A 16,098-nucleotide genomic window follows, 5' to 3' on the forward strand; every position below is an offset into this window, starting at 1 on the left:
AGTGAGCGCTTTAATGGAGGAAATGGAGAAAACTCTAGCTCCATATTCCACAACTCGGAAAAAGTAAACATGGCAGCATATGTGAGTGACGTGAGTGACGTGAGTGAGTGAGTCAGTGAGTCAGTGAGTGAGTCAGTGAGTGAGTCAGTGAGTGAGTCAGTGAGTGAGTCAGTGAGTCAGTGAGTGAGTGAGTGAGTGAGTGAGTCAGTGAGTCAGTGAGTGAGTCAGTGAGTGAGTCAGTGAGTGAGTGAGTCAGTGAGTCAGTGAGTGAGTCAGTGAGTCAGTGAGTCAGTGAGTGAGTCAGTGAGTGAGTGAGTGAGTGAGTGAGTGAGTCAGTGAGTGAGTGAGTCAGTGAGTGAGTCAGTGAGTGAGTCAGTGAGTGAGTCAGTGAGTGAGTCAGTGAGTGAGTGAGTCAGTGAGTCAGTGAGTCAGTGAGTGAGTCAGTGAGTGAGTCAGTGAGTGAGTCAGTCAGTGCGTGTGTGCATTAAATATTGCATTAAAAAAGTCATTTATCAAGTGTTACATTGTCAACCCTACTAAATATGGAACAATAATACTAGTGTATCTCAAAAAAAAAAATATATATATATCATTGAAAAGTTACTTTATATCAGTAATTCAGTTGAAAATGTGAAACTCATATATTATATAGATGTATTACGCACAGAGTGATCTATTTTAAGCATTTATTTATTTTATTGTTGATGATTATGGCTTACAGCCAATGAAAAAAAAAAAAAATCAGTGTCTCAGAAAATTAGAATATTATATAAGACCAATTGGTATTTTTGGCAGTGTGGGCAGTGTGCCAAGTCCTGCTGGAAAATAAAATCTGCATCTCCATAAAACTCTAAACCATCACTGATTGGTGGAAACTTCACACTAGATCTCGAGCAGTTTGGACTGTGTGTCTCTCCACTCTTCCTCCAGACTCTGCTCCCTTGAATTACAAATAAAATGTAAAATTTACTGATGATCAGTGATGGTTTGGAGACTCATGTCTGTCATCTGCTGGTGTTGATCCACTGTGTTTTATTATCAAGTCTAAAGTCAGTGCAGTTTTGTTTTCCCACAAAATCTTACAGCACTTCATATCTTACAGCTTCCCTCTGCTGCTGACAACTTTTATAGAGATGCAGATTTCATTTTCCAGCAGGATTTGGCACACTGCCCACACTGCTGAAAGTACCAATTGGTCTTATATAATATTCTAATTTTCTGAGACACTGATTTTTGAGTTTTCATTGGCTGTAAGTCATCATCGTCAACAATAAAAGAAATAAACGCTTAAAATAGATCACTATGTGTGTTTTAATACATCTGTATAATATATGACTCACATTTTTAACTGAATTACTGAAATAAAGTAACTTTTAAGTGATATTCTAAATAGTTGAAGATGCACTAGTAGGTAATGCATATGGGGACATCACTGTTAATATAGAGAAATGCAGTGTATGTCACATATATTTGTGTGGGTGTTACTTATTATTGTTAGAGTGCAGTTACTTAGCTGGCAATTAGTGATAAATTGGCTTATGTGTTACTTATTTATATATGTGATAATCTGATTTATATATAATTTATTTTGCTGTTTTTATTGTTTTTTTTTTATCACGGACTACAAAAGGTTCAATGCTAAGCTAATTAGCACTACACACATTTCCATGCAGCTATTTATGGGAATAATTTGAATTATGTTGAACATTTAGCTTTAGTTTACTTACTTTATGAGTTTTTCTCAATCATTTCTCTGCTCATTATTATTTGTTCTGCGCTGTTCCCCACCTAAGCCCTAATTGGCCGAGCACCCACAGAGCATTAGGTGTTACATCATTTCTGGCTAGACATGAAGCAGTAGGGCTTATTTTACTATTTTACGCCTTTATTCAGAGCCTTCGAGGGGATAGATAGGGTCTGTTAATAGCCAAAAGAAATTTTAAAAAGCTGTAAATTTATATTTAATTGTAGAAAATAACTTTGCGCTTATCTGGGAATGAGGCAAGCAATGAGTAAACTGCTAGAAGGTGTTAAAATAAACTATAATTGAGAGCTCAAGCGTTTTGCATGTGTCATTTGTTTAAAAAAAAAGTCTCTCTGAAGCTGGCCTTCCAGAAATCTAATAAATGTTCATATATAAAAACTATTTCAAATGTTTGGACACCTTAAATTCAGTGTTTTTCCATTATTTAAAAATGTTCTGCATTGTAGATTAATACTAAAGCAACTTACACTATAAAAAAAAAAATCTATGAAATTATTTATCAAACAAACAAAAAAGTGTTAAACAAACCAGAAAATAGGGCTCCAAGTGGTCCAGCAGTCTAAAGCTCTGCCACTATGATCAGGAGATTGCTGGTTCGAATCCTGGTCATGCAGCTTGCCATCAGCTCCAATCGGAGTCCAGAGAGTGCGCAGTTGGTCTTGCTCTCTCTTTCTCTCTGTGGGTGGGTACAGTAGATGGTGCTTTTCTGTTTCCCCCCATCACTCCTAGGGTGATGTGGATCAGCACAAGGCTGCATCTGTGAGCTGATGTATCAGAACCGAGTCGCTGTGCTTTCCTCCGAGAGTTACATCAGCAGCAGTTCCAAAAGAGGCGGAGTCTGACTTCACATGTATCGGAGGAGGCGTGTGCTAGTCTTCTTTACCCTCCTGGTGTTGAAGCATCACTAGTGATGGGGTCCTAATGAGTCCTAATGAGTGGGTTGGGAAATTTTTAATAAATTAATTAATTTATTTATTTCCATGTGATTAAAGTTGTGATTGTGTTGTGTGTGCAGCGATAGTCCGGCACCGGGGTTTGAAGAGGACCTGGTCTATAGTGGTGGTGATGTTTGGAGTGGTGCTGTTCGACTTTGCGGCCGACTTCATCGACGGGCCGGTGAAAGCCTACCTGTTCGACGTCTGCTCGTACCAGGACAAGGAGAGAGGCCTTCACTACCACGCCCTGCTTACTGGTAAGGGCAGGGGCTTCAGGCAGCCTATACAGTCATGTGACAGATACCACCCAATCACAAAACCAATATCTTGGTTTCTCAGACCCAGATCAATTCCTGGTACAACAATAGTGTATTTACAAGCTGAATGCACGTAACCCAGGGATGTGTACATGGTCTACGATTCAATAGACAATTTTATATGTGAGCAAGTATTGCAACTGCAACTGTTTAAATCAACACTGCTAATAAGTGGGTGAGATTTAAACACAACACTTCTAAACCACTTCTGACACCAACTTTGACAGGGTTTTACATAATTCTGTATATGGTTTTAAAAGATGATACACTATTGCAAAATGAAATATTGTGATTCAGTTTCTATATATATGTCAGTGGCGATTGCTCTAAGACTGCAAGGGAAGCTCAGCTTCCCCTAAAATGTAAAAAAATAAGTGATTAAATATATACTGTTGTGTGTACATGTCACTGATTAAATATGCGCTACACCGCGCTGAACTTAGTTCAGAATCAGCTTCTTATCACTGGTAACGCCGCGGCTTTCCTCTCACTCATTCCCGCAGCTTCACAGCGCTGCTTTAAACAGTGCACAGACTTCAATAGCGGAGCAAAGCGCACGGCGAAACGAGACGAGCCATTGGATAAATGCTGGCTTTGTCCCGCCCATCGGACGCTCAGCGTCTCTGGGGGTCTATGGAGCAGTGGGCTGGCCTCGGCCGGCCCGGACGCTCAGCTTCTGCGTGATGATTGGATGATCTGTCTGAGGTGGAGTCCCTTTTTGATTGACAGCGAAATGAGCGAATCAGCAATCTTTTAGTGTAAAACACGGACACACTTCACACTAGCCTCGCGCCAGTGCAAGCTGCACATAATTTCGGACAGTTTTAATGTTGTGGACGGATTTTGGTGAAGCCATTTGATAGTCTTCCTTATGAAGAAAAACTTAAGAGTTAAACAGCAGCAGGGCAGATCAACTGCTCAGATTAATTTGGTGTAAAAGGTGGGGAAAAGTAACAGGTCTTTTCAGCTGTTCTGGGATGATAAAGTGAGCTGGCTGACTGGAAGTGCTGTAAGAAATAAAATGTACTGATGGCCATTCCTCTTGATAATCTCAGGACATAAATGAACAGGGGCCAGTAGTAAGTATTGTGTTATCATTAAAAATAATTTAAATTAATAAAGGGATTATTTAAGGAAATTAAAACTGTCCAAAAAGGAAATAAATTTACCTGCATTTTTTCCTTTACCAACTTTAAAGATTTTGCGTAATGATTTTTTTTTTTTTACTGATCATTTTATGTTTATTCATGTATCAGACCTCAAGAAAAAAAAAGTTTATATTCATAAAGTTTTAAGAGTTCAGAAATCAATATTTGGTGGAATAACTGTGGTTTTTAATCACAGATGTTTTCATGCATCTTGGCATCACGTTCTCCTCCACCAGTCTTACACACTGCTTTTGGATAACTTTATGCTGCTTTACTCCTGGTGCAAAAATTCAAGCAGTTCAGTTTGGTGGTTTGATGGTTTGTGATCATCCATCTTCCTCTTGATTATATTCCAGGGGTTTTCAATTTGGTAAAATCAAAGAAACTCATCAATTTTAAGTGCTCAAATTTTTTTTCCAGAGCTGTAAATTTAATAAAAATAAATAAAAATCAGCTAGAATATATATATATATCTGCTAATAATATACATTTATTACAGAAAGACTTCACACCTCTGTATAACTTTCTTACTAAAATAAATATTAAAATATTGTCTTAAATCATTAATTTTAAAGTAGCGTGGCCAGTATTTGCCAGTTGTAGTCTCTTAGACCTTTCCCAGAATACAATAAATACATTCCAATATCATTGTGCATCCCTAATATATATATATATATATATATATATATATATATATATATATATATATATATATATATATATATATTTAATTAATTATCATACTGTTCTCCTTTTCTCATTATATATCTATATCCAGAGACAATATCTGTCCACTATCATTTATTTTACTTTAATCCTGGATATATGGAGATATTTTAAGGATATTGTTAGGATTATTCGTATCATGACTGATCATTCTGGATCATTGAATTCTGTTATAAATCTGATAAAATTCTTGTATTTTTTAATGTCAGTGTATGCAATAATAGAATTGAATTTTAATTTAGTTGCAGTAGTGTATTCTCAATTTTTATTTTAATTTTTTTCTGAAATTCAGTGTTTTGTCATATCGCCAAGAGTATCGGTATCGCGAAAATACCATTAAATATCATGATATTTAATTTATTTTAGGGCCATATCGCCCAGCCCTAATATAGAGCATTTATATAGATAGTTATCTGTAGGTTCCAGTGCATTAGTTTCCCTTCTACAGTATAAAAATAACTTTGGTCTTATTCCCTCACGTATAGAGAGGATTTGGATTTCAGAACAATTTCAGAAAACAAAAGATAAAAGTACAAATAGGATCTTAAATTGAATCCGACTCAGTTATGTCAACACACAGCAAAGCGAGAAACACCCGGGAGCTGCGTCTGACCCGCCCTTCTGTTTCTTTATTCCTCTTTATTCCTCTTCCTGCTGCTTTTCTCTATTGTCTTCTGCACAGTTCCTTTGTTATTGTGCTTCTTTGATATGGTATTGTCTGTTTGGGGTTTTGATGATCTGGTTTGCTCAGTGTCTTTGTGACCGTCTTCTCCGTCCCAATGTCATAAAATAAATGAATGGAATAGATTTGCATATACACATTACTGTCCTCTACATATGTGCTTATTTGCACAGCTAGGTACGAACTTTATTTACATACGTGCACTGTTGTTGTGCTTGATGTAACTTTCATGCTATTTTTCATAATATTTATTGTACTATATGTTGTACTACCTGCCTTACAATCTATCATACTATCAACCGTACAATCTGTGGTACGGCCTATTATACTGCCTACCATACTACATATCGTACGATACTATATATATATATATATATATATATATTGTATTATCAACTGTACAGTCTGTTGTACTCCCTATTGTACTATCGAGTGCACTACTTCCCGTACTATCAATCATACTACCTACCATACTACATGTCTTATTACTTATATGTCTGTCTGTCTGCCTTTGCCATTCTATCTATCGTTCTATCATAATATAGCTTTATCGTACTAACTTTCGTACTACCTGTTGTACTGTCTGTCATACTATCAACTGTACAATCTGTCGTACTAACATACTATCTAGTGTACTATCTCTCGTGCTACCTATGTCGTACTGTCTGTCGTACTACCACCCATACATTCTGCCGTATTACCTATATATCCCTGTCTTACCTATATGAACCTATCTAATATAATAACTTTCACACTATTTTTTGTGTTATCTATCATACTATAGGTTGCACTACCTGCTGTACTATCTGTCAGCCTGTCTATCGTACTACCAATCGTATAATCTGCCGTACTACCTAGTCTACTGTCCATTGTACTACCAACTGTACAATCTATCATACTACCTATTGTACTACCTACTGTACTACATGCCGTACTATCTATCGTACTATATGTCAGTCTCTGCTGTTCTGTCTATCGTTCTGTCTATCACTATATCGTTCTGTCTATCGTACTAAATTCCACACTATTTTGCGTGTTACCTACCGTACTACCTGCCGTACTATCTACTGTACTCTCATCCATACAATCTGTACTTGTATTTGTACTTCTAAACTAACCTTTACGCTATTTCTCGTGTTATCTTTCATACTATATGTTGTACTACCTGCGGTACTATCTGCCATACTACCTATCATACTATCAATCATATAATCTCTCGTACTACCTACCATACTTCCTATTGTACTATCAATTGTACTATCAACTGTGCAATCTGTCGTACTATCATACTATCTAGTGTACTATCTCTCGTGCTACCTACCATAGTACATGTTGTACTGTCTACTGTACTATTAACTGTACAATATGTCGTACTACCTGTATGTCTATCTGCCTTTGCTGTTCTATCTATTATTCTTCTATCACTATACCGTTCTGTCTGTCAAAGTAAATTTTGCACTATTTTTTGTGTCATCTATCGTACTATACATTGTTCTACTATACATTGTCATACTATCTATCGTACTATCAACCCTACAATCGTACTACCTACCGTACTACCTACCGTACTAAATATCATACTATCAACCGTACAATCATACTACCTACTGTACTACCTACCGTACTATCCATCATACTATCATCTGTACAATCATACTACCTACAATACTACCTACTGTACTACCAACCGTACTATCCATCATACTATCACCTGTACAATCATACTACCTACCGTACTAAATATCATACTATCAACTGTACAATCATACTACCTACCGTACTACCTACTGTACTACCTACCGTACTATCCATCATACTATCACCTGTACAATCATACTACCTACCGCACTACCTACCGTACTACCTACCGTACTAAATATCATACTATCAACCGTACAATCATACTACCTACCGTACTACCTACCGTACTACCTACCGTACTATCCATCATACTATCATCTGTACAATCATACTACCTACAATACTACCTACTGTACTACCTACCGTACTATCCATCATACTATCACCTGTACAATCATACTACCTACCGTACTACCTACCGTACTACCTACCGTACTACCTACCGTACTATCCATCATACTATCACCTGTACAATCATACTACCTACCGTACTACCTACCGTACTAAAAATCATACCATCATACTACCTACAATACTACCTACTGTACTACCTACCGTACTATCCATCATACTATCATCTGTACAATCATACTACCTACAATACTACCTACTGTACTACCTACCGTACTATCCATCATACTATCACCTGTACAATCATACTACCTACCGTACTACCTACCGTACTATCCATCATACTATCACCTGTACAATCATACTACCTACAATACTACCTACTGTACTACCTACCGTACTATCCATCATACTATCACCTGTACAATCATACTACCTACCGTACTACCTACCGTACTACCTACCGTACTACCTACCGTACTATCCATCATACTATCATCTGTACAATCATACTACCTACAATACTACCTACTGTACTACCTACCGTACTATCCGTCATACTATCACCTGTACAATCATACTACCTACCGTACTACCTACCGTACTAAAAATCATACCATCATACTACCTACAATACTACCTACTGTACTACCTACCGTACTATCCATCATACTATCACCTGTACAATCATACTACCTACTGTACTACCTACCGTACTATCCATCATACTATCACCTGTACAATCATACTACCTACCGTACTACCTACCGTACTACCTACCGTACTACCTACCGTACTATCCATCATACTATCATCTGTACAATCATACTACCTACAATACTACCTACTGTACTACCTACCGTACTATCCATCATACTATCACCTGTACAATCATACTACCTACCGTACTACCTACCGTACTAAAAATCATACCATCATACTACCTACAATACTACCTACTGTACTACCTACCATACTATCCATCATACTATCACCTGTACAATCATACTACCTACCGTACTACCTACCGTACTAAATATCATACTATCAACTGTACAATCATACTACCTACCGTACTACCTACTGTTCTACCTACCGTACTATCCATCATACTATCACCTGTACAATCATACTACCTACAATACTACCTACTGTACTACCTACCGTACTATCCATCATACTATCACCTGTACAATCATACTACCTACCGTACTACCTACCGTACTAAATATAATACTATCCACCGTACAATCATACTACCTACAATACTACCTACCGTACTAATATCATACTATCAACCGTACAATCATACTACCTACTGTACTACCTACCGTACTATCCATCATACTATCACCTGTACAATCATACTACCTACAATACTACTTACCATACTATATATCATACTATCTACCGTACAATCGTACTACCTACAATACTACCTACCGTACTACCTACTGTACTACCTACCGTACTATCCATCATACTATCACCTGTACAATCATACTACCTACCGTACTACCTACCGTACTATATATCATACTTTCCACCGTACAATCATACTACCTACTGTTCTACCTACCGTACTATATATCATACTTTCCACCGTACAATCATACTACCTACAATACTACCTACCGTACTACCTACTGTACTACCTACCGTACTACCTACCGTACTACCTACCGTACTACCTACCGTACTACCTACTGTACTACCTACCGTACTATCCATCATACTATCACCTGTACAATCATACTACCTACAATACTACCTACCGTACTAAATATAATACTATCCACCGTACAATCATACTACCTACAAAACCTGTCTGTCTGTCTGTCTGTCTGTCTGTGTGTCTGTCTGTCTATCTATCTATCTATCTATCTATCTATCTATCTATCTATCTATCTATCTATCTATCTATCTATCTATCTATCTATCTATCTATCGTTCTATCGTTCTATCGTTCTATCGTTCTATCGTTCTATCGTTCTATCTATCTATCTATCTATCTATCTATCTATCGTTCTATCGTTCTATCGTTCGTTCTATCTATCGTTCTATCTATCGTTCTATCTATCTAAGTTTATGAACGGAAATGGACACTGTCCTATAATTGACATCAGATACAGTTTATCACATTGTAAAGCACCTATAGCGCACTACATCCCATTTAATCCACTGGTGGGGTTATCCACTTCTCTATTAGAGAATCAGATACCTAACCAGCACTTCATCATGTTCTCTCACCTGTACAGGAACCCTACACAGCACCACATGCCTCAGACACTACTGGAAAGAGCAGTAGTGAATGTAACTGTGAAAGAAGAAGATTTAAAACACTCTGATTAAACTTTTAGTCTTTTTTTTAACCTTTCCTGACAGAGATCTCTCAGAGAACAGAACCTCTACAGCCTCTGAAGCTTCAGAGAACATCGTTCCTGACATTCATCTGAAGCGTGTCAGCTTTTTACTCTGTACGTTCATTTCTCCAGAGTATGAGGGAGGATTTAAAGCACTGTTCTCTGTGTGGCTCTAGTGGCTTTTACAGTCTGCTGCAGCCGTGAATTTTAAAGGCATTAAGTTATCAAAAAGCAGTGTGTAAGACTGGTGGAGGAGAACATGAAATGCATGAAAAAAAACTGTGATTAAAAACCACCAGGGTTATTCCACCAAATATTGATTATTTCTGAACTCTTAAAACTTTATGAATATGAACTTGTTTTCTTTCTGAAAGCTCTGATACTTTTTTATTTGTTATTTCAGCCATTTCTCATTTTCTGAAAATAAATGCTCGTATTTGTAGTTTATAGAATAAAACAGCAATGTTCATTTTACTCAGAAATTAGAGAATTCAGTTTATGTTAAAATAATTTAATTTGTTAAATGAATGGAATTAAAAGTAGCTTAAAAATAAAAATACTATGTGAAGCTTTAAGCTGCTCTTAACTGGGGTTAAGCTGTTAACTTGTGGTTTCTGAGGCTGGTAACTCTGATGAACTTATCCTGTACAACAGTAGAGTGTTTTTTTTTTTCTTTTTTTTTTTTGTCAGTTTTTGTCCTCTTTCAGGTGTTATAACACAGTAATTATATCAGAAAGACGCATGCCCTGATCTCTTTTACTCCAGAAGACATACGGCTGCTCAAAAATATAATCACTTAAAATGTAAAAGGAAGCAGAATTGTTATATTTTCCTGGAACTGATCATGTTTTAGTCAAAAATTTACCAAGCGCCTGTTTTTTTTTTTTTTTTAAAAAAGAAAAATTTACTTTTTTTTTTTTAAATGTATAGACTTATATTCACACATAAAATATATTTTCAAAAATGGTTAGACTAGAGTGTTTATGAGTTAAAAGCATAAGAATATTGATGATTTGAGTTAATTACATGGCTTATTAATTATTACTTTGATAAAATACATGGAGAAACAGCATCAGACGGATTTATTTTTCTTGATAATCAATAATCACACCTCTAGGATACATGTAGATACTAAAAACCTGACACTCAGAGCAGCCTATGCCTTTCAGTATTTTAAGCAGGACACACAAAGAAAACTGTATATATATATATATATAAAAACTATATAAAGTAGTGCGCACACCATACCTAGCTTTAGTTTGAGTAAAGCAGGTAGTTTCACACTTTTTTTTCTGTGGACACTTTTGAGTCTTTATTTACTGATATTATTTGGTTTGAAACATCATATAAATATGTTTGAAGCACTAAAGGTAAATAATATTGGTTGGGGAAGGAGATTTTTCACTTTTTTAGGTGTTTTTCTCAATGGGTTTCTTATAGATTTAGCTTTACTGCACTGGGATGTTACTCATCACTATTTTTAGAAAGAGTAAGCTCCGCCCTTTCTAACCATATATGGATTATGTTTATGTGTGAAGGGATTCCAGAGTAATTAAGCTGAGAACACAAGGTGAGATTTTGGATGGAAAATCCGTCTGTAGGGTTTTAAGGGTTAACAGTGTAACATATTGATATTGATAAGTGTCTGCTTCCTTTTAGCATTCGAATACATAGAAACAAAGAAAAATAATCTGTTTTATTTTATCGTTATTCAGAATATATAGCAGCTTGTTGTCTTAAGAGTTCCCAGACATCTTCACAAAGAAGCCCAGCGCTCGAGTTTCCCATCGAATGCCATGTTTATCTAATCAAGCCTTCATTAAAGTAAATCAGGTGAGCTGCTGGTGGACCTGAATTAATCCATTTAGTGGCTTCACTGAGAAGTTCACAGAAAAGTCAGCCAAGAAACAAACTGTATGCTTTTCTAACTGGAAGAAAACTGGATTTCTCCTTATTTGTACTGAATTTAACCTTATTACTCTATTATTTAGTATTTACTCCGATATTTTAGAGTGTTTCATAAAAACAGAAAACAGTTCCCGCTAAGATAAATTGCTTTAAACTAGAGCTGTGAAGGTTTTTAATGCAATTTAATTACGCCAACAAGTTTTAAATATACTTCTTTTTAATTAATAATAATAATAATAATAATGCATTTTATATATATGGCGCTTTTTAAAATTCTCAAAGATGCTTTACATACAACAATATTAAGGGACACAGTCATTAAATTAAACACGAAAATAATATAGGCAGTTTTACCAATGCCGATTTATATATAAAAAAAACACAAGTTTTCTACATTACATTTTTTACATTTACATTTAGCACAATTACATAATTGAGCTAAACTGCTGATAAGGCACAGTTTAATCTGATATATTAGCCAGATAATATACTGCTATGAACAAACACTGTCTCTGCTGCTGCTCCATGCTGTTTACACACTAAGAGCATGGTATGTGCAGAGTTCACTGCACAGATATATACACTAAAACACAGATTCGTCTCACTAAATGTATTTTAAATTTAATTTAAAATCCTTTTGAATAATCAGAGGAGACAGTGTGCTCACATGGTTTATTGGTGCGCATTTTGGTGCGTTTAGGTTTATGCCTGTGTGAAACCAAACCAAACAGAGGGAGAAACTGAAGCTCCAAATAAACAAACTGATCAACTGATCTATCAACGGACGCTCTTTTATACTCAGCTAATTAAGTTCTCATTTAGAAATCCTGACAACCAAGCTGAGATGTTTATAATAAAGTAAAAAATCCAATTTATCATGTACTCTTTATTTCAGAGCCACAACTTTTGCCTTAAGTCCCCTCAAACATACAACAAGCATACAGCTCTGGAAAAAATGAAGAGAGCACTTCAGTTTCTGAATCAGTTTCTCTGATTTTGCTATTTATAGGTTTATGTTGGAGTAAAATGAACATTGTTGTTTTATTCTATAAACTACAGACAACATTTCCCCCAAATTCCTAATAAAAATATTGTCATTTAGAGCATTTATTTACAGAAAATGAGAAATGGCTGAAATAACAAAAAAGATGCAGAGCTTTCAGACCTCAAATAATGCAAAGAAAACAAGAACAAGAAATCATGGCATCATGTTCTCCTCCACCAGTCTTACACACTGCTTTTGGATAACTTTATGCTGCTTTACTCCTGGTGCAAAAATTCAAGCAGTTCAGTTTGGTGGTTTGATGGCTTGTGATCATCCATCTTCCTCTTGATTATATTCCAGAGGTTTTCAAATTTGGTAAAATTAAAGAAACTCATCATTTTTAAGTGCTCTCTTATTTTTTTCCAGAGCTGTATGTGCTTATACACATTTTATTGTGTATTTCATATGTTATATGTTATAAATAATATCATAGCACCTTATAGGTAATATATATGGAAGCAACACTCTTGACATACAGATCTTTATGACTTATATTATATATCTGTATAGAGTTTCTGCCAAGTAATCTTGGCATGTTCTCCTCCACCAGTCTTACACACTGCTTTTGGATAACTTTATGGTGCTTTACTCCTGGTGCAAAAAAATCAAGCAGTTCAGTTTGGTGGTTTGATGGCTTGTGATCATCCATCTCCTTCAGTCATAATTTTTAAGTGGTCTCTTATTTTTTTCCAGAGCTGTAAACTAGTATTTTAATTAACCATATATATATGCAAGTATATATATATATATATATATACTTGCATTTAAATATCCACTATAAAAACTTTAGTTTTAAGAAGAACTAGTCGGATTTATTGCAGTTAATTGCAGAATATTGTCGTAATTAGTCCGATTAAATTGTTTAATTGATTGAAACGACTACTTTAAATGTTTATTCTGCCTATTTTTCTAGTTTTCTGCACGTTACCGATAAAAGCATCCTGCTGAAGTGGGGTAACAAATCTAGCAGCTTTTACCACGTGAGCGGCTGCATCAGTTCAGAGCCTCGAGTGGGATTACGCAGCACTAACATCAGCCAAGAGGTTTTGAAACCATGTGCAGGAAGCACCTGCTCATTTCCTAAATCATAATGTCCGGTGAAGTTCACACGCTGGAGCTGTTGAACCCAAGGCACTTGGCCTGGTTTCCCAGCGTTTCATCATGTGCAGGTAGAGGCCTGAGCCCCTTCTTAAAAACAGATAACTGCTCGGGTGATGAGCTCACTTTGAATTTTAAGAAGGCAAAAACAAGTAAACACCGACAAAAATGTTAATAATATATTAATGCATTCTCATTTGCTCAAATCCTGTAAATAACTCAAGTTATTAAAGTCGAGATCTTACAGGTGAGTCTCACTCTAAATATGCTTAATATTCACATCACCGAGACGTGAATCACCAGGCTCACTGCTTAATGAGATGATGGAGAACCTAATTGTTTGAGTGTAGAATAAATGGAAGGCTATCACTATAATCACACATCCAGATACACTGACAACAAGTCGAGGCTACACCGCTAAAAATAAAGATGCTAAAAGGGTTCTGTAGAGCGTAAGGCCAAACAAGAGCAACTCGACTGCATCAAAACACTCAAACTCTCTCAATGAGTTTTCTGATCTTTTACTAAGTACAGGATAATGAGGAGCTATGAGTGGGCTAGCGGACTGAGGTGCTGACACCACGGCCTGAGGCTCAGCAGACTAAGATCTTGATGATCTTGATCGCCAGAGGATTGAGCTCTGTTCGAACTCTAATCCTGATTTTAAACTCAAATCCCGAACTTGAACCCCAAGCTCGAATCCCAAACTCGAATCTTGGACTCAAATCCCGAACTTGAATCCCAAACTCAAATCCCAAACTCAAATCCCAAGCTCGAATCCCAAACTTACATCCCGAACTTAAATCCCAAACTTGAATCCCGAACTTGAATCGCAAACTCAAATCCCGAACTTGAATAGGGAACTCGAAACCCAAAATCGAACCTCGAACTCGAATCCCAAACTCAAATCCTGAACTTAAATCCCAAGCTTGAATCTCAAACTTGAGTCCACAACTCAAAGTCAAATCCCAAACTTATATCCCGAACTTGAATCGCAAACTCAAATCCCAAACTTGAATTGCAAACTCAAATCCCAAATTTGAATCGCGAACTCGAATCCTGAACTCAAATCCCAAACTCAAATCTCGAACTTGAATGCCAAGCTCAAATCCCTAACTCAAATCTCAAACTTGAATCTCAAACTTGAATCCTGAACTCAAATCCTGAACTCAAATCTCGAACTCAAATCTCGAACTCAAATCCTGAACTTAAATCCCAAACTCGAATCTCAAACTCGAATCTTGAACTCGAATCTTGAACTCAAATCCCGAGCTCGAATCCCGAGCTCGAATCCCGAGCTCGAATCCCGAGCTCGAATCCCAAACTTGAATCCCCAACTCAAAGTCGAATCCCAAACTCGAATCCTGAACTCGAATCCAAAACTTGAAGCTCAAACTTAAATCCCCAACTCAAAGTCAAATCCCAAACTTATATCCCTAACTTGAATCGCGAACTCAATCCAGAACTCGAATCGCAAACTCAAATCCCAAACTCAAATCCCGAACTTGAACGCCAAGCTCGAATCCCAAACTTTTATCCTAAACTTGAATCTCAAACGTGAATCCCTAACTCAAAGTCAAATCCCAAACTTAAATCCCGAACTTGTATCGCAAACTCCAATCCCGAACTCAAATAGCAAACTCAAAGCCCAAACTCGAATCTCGAAACTCGAATCCCAAACTCCCAACTTAAACTTACATTGAACTTTCTAATGTCTTAGTAAATACAGAATCCTGAACTAGAATCATAAACTTGAACCCCAAACTCTTAACTCAAATCCCAAATTTATATCCCAAACTAGAATTCCAACTCTAATCCCCAACAGGAAAATGAGGGAAACAAAATGAAGATCCTGACTATGGTCTGAGGATTTTGAGCTTAAATCCCTAAAATATAAACTATAAACCAAAACTTCAATCCCAAACTGAAACTTTGAGGCATTGAATCATTGAACTTTTTAATCTTTTAGTAAATACAGAAAAATGAGGAGCTCTCCATCACTGTTCCTCACATAATCCAAAATACATCCAATACATCCTACTTTTTCTCTCTTTTTCCTCCCTATAGAGAACTGCAGCAGAGCTTGTTTGAGTCTGCCTGTGTTACAGAGGCAGCAAAC

General features: G+C 36.4%; 2 protein-coding genes across 2 annotated transcripts in view; both read left to right on the forward strand.

Moving 5' to 3' along the window:
* Window positions 1-16,098, forward strand: part of hpse (heparanase) — a 221,766-nt gene that overhangs the window by 137,136 nt on the left and 68,532 nt on the right. The gene's annotated exons all lie outside the window — the stretch shown is intronic.
* slc45a2 (solute carrier family 45 member 2) overlaps window positions 1-16,098 on the forward strand; it is a 68,353-nt gene that overhangs the window by 3,171 nt on the left and 49,084 nt on the right. Inside the window, exon 2 of the mRNA XM_022666534.2 lies at window positions 2,781-2,957. Coding sequence (XP_022522255.2) covers window positions 2,781-2,957 — 177 coding nt within the window. The remainder of the gene's footprint in view (window positions 1-2,780; window positions 2,958-16,098) is intronic.

The sequence above is a fragment of the Astyanax mexicanus genome, chromosome 17, assembly GCF_023375975.1.
Source record: "Astyanax mexicanus isolate ESR-SI-001 chromosome 17, AstMex3_surface, whole genome shotgun sequence".
NCBI classification, from domain to species: domain Eukaryota; kingdom Metazoa; phylum Chordata; class Actinopteri; order Characiformes; family Acestrorhamphidae; genus Astyanax; species Astyanax mexicanus.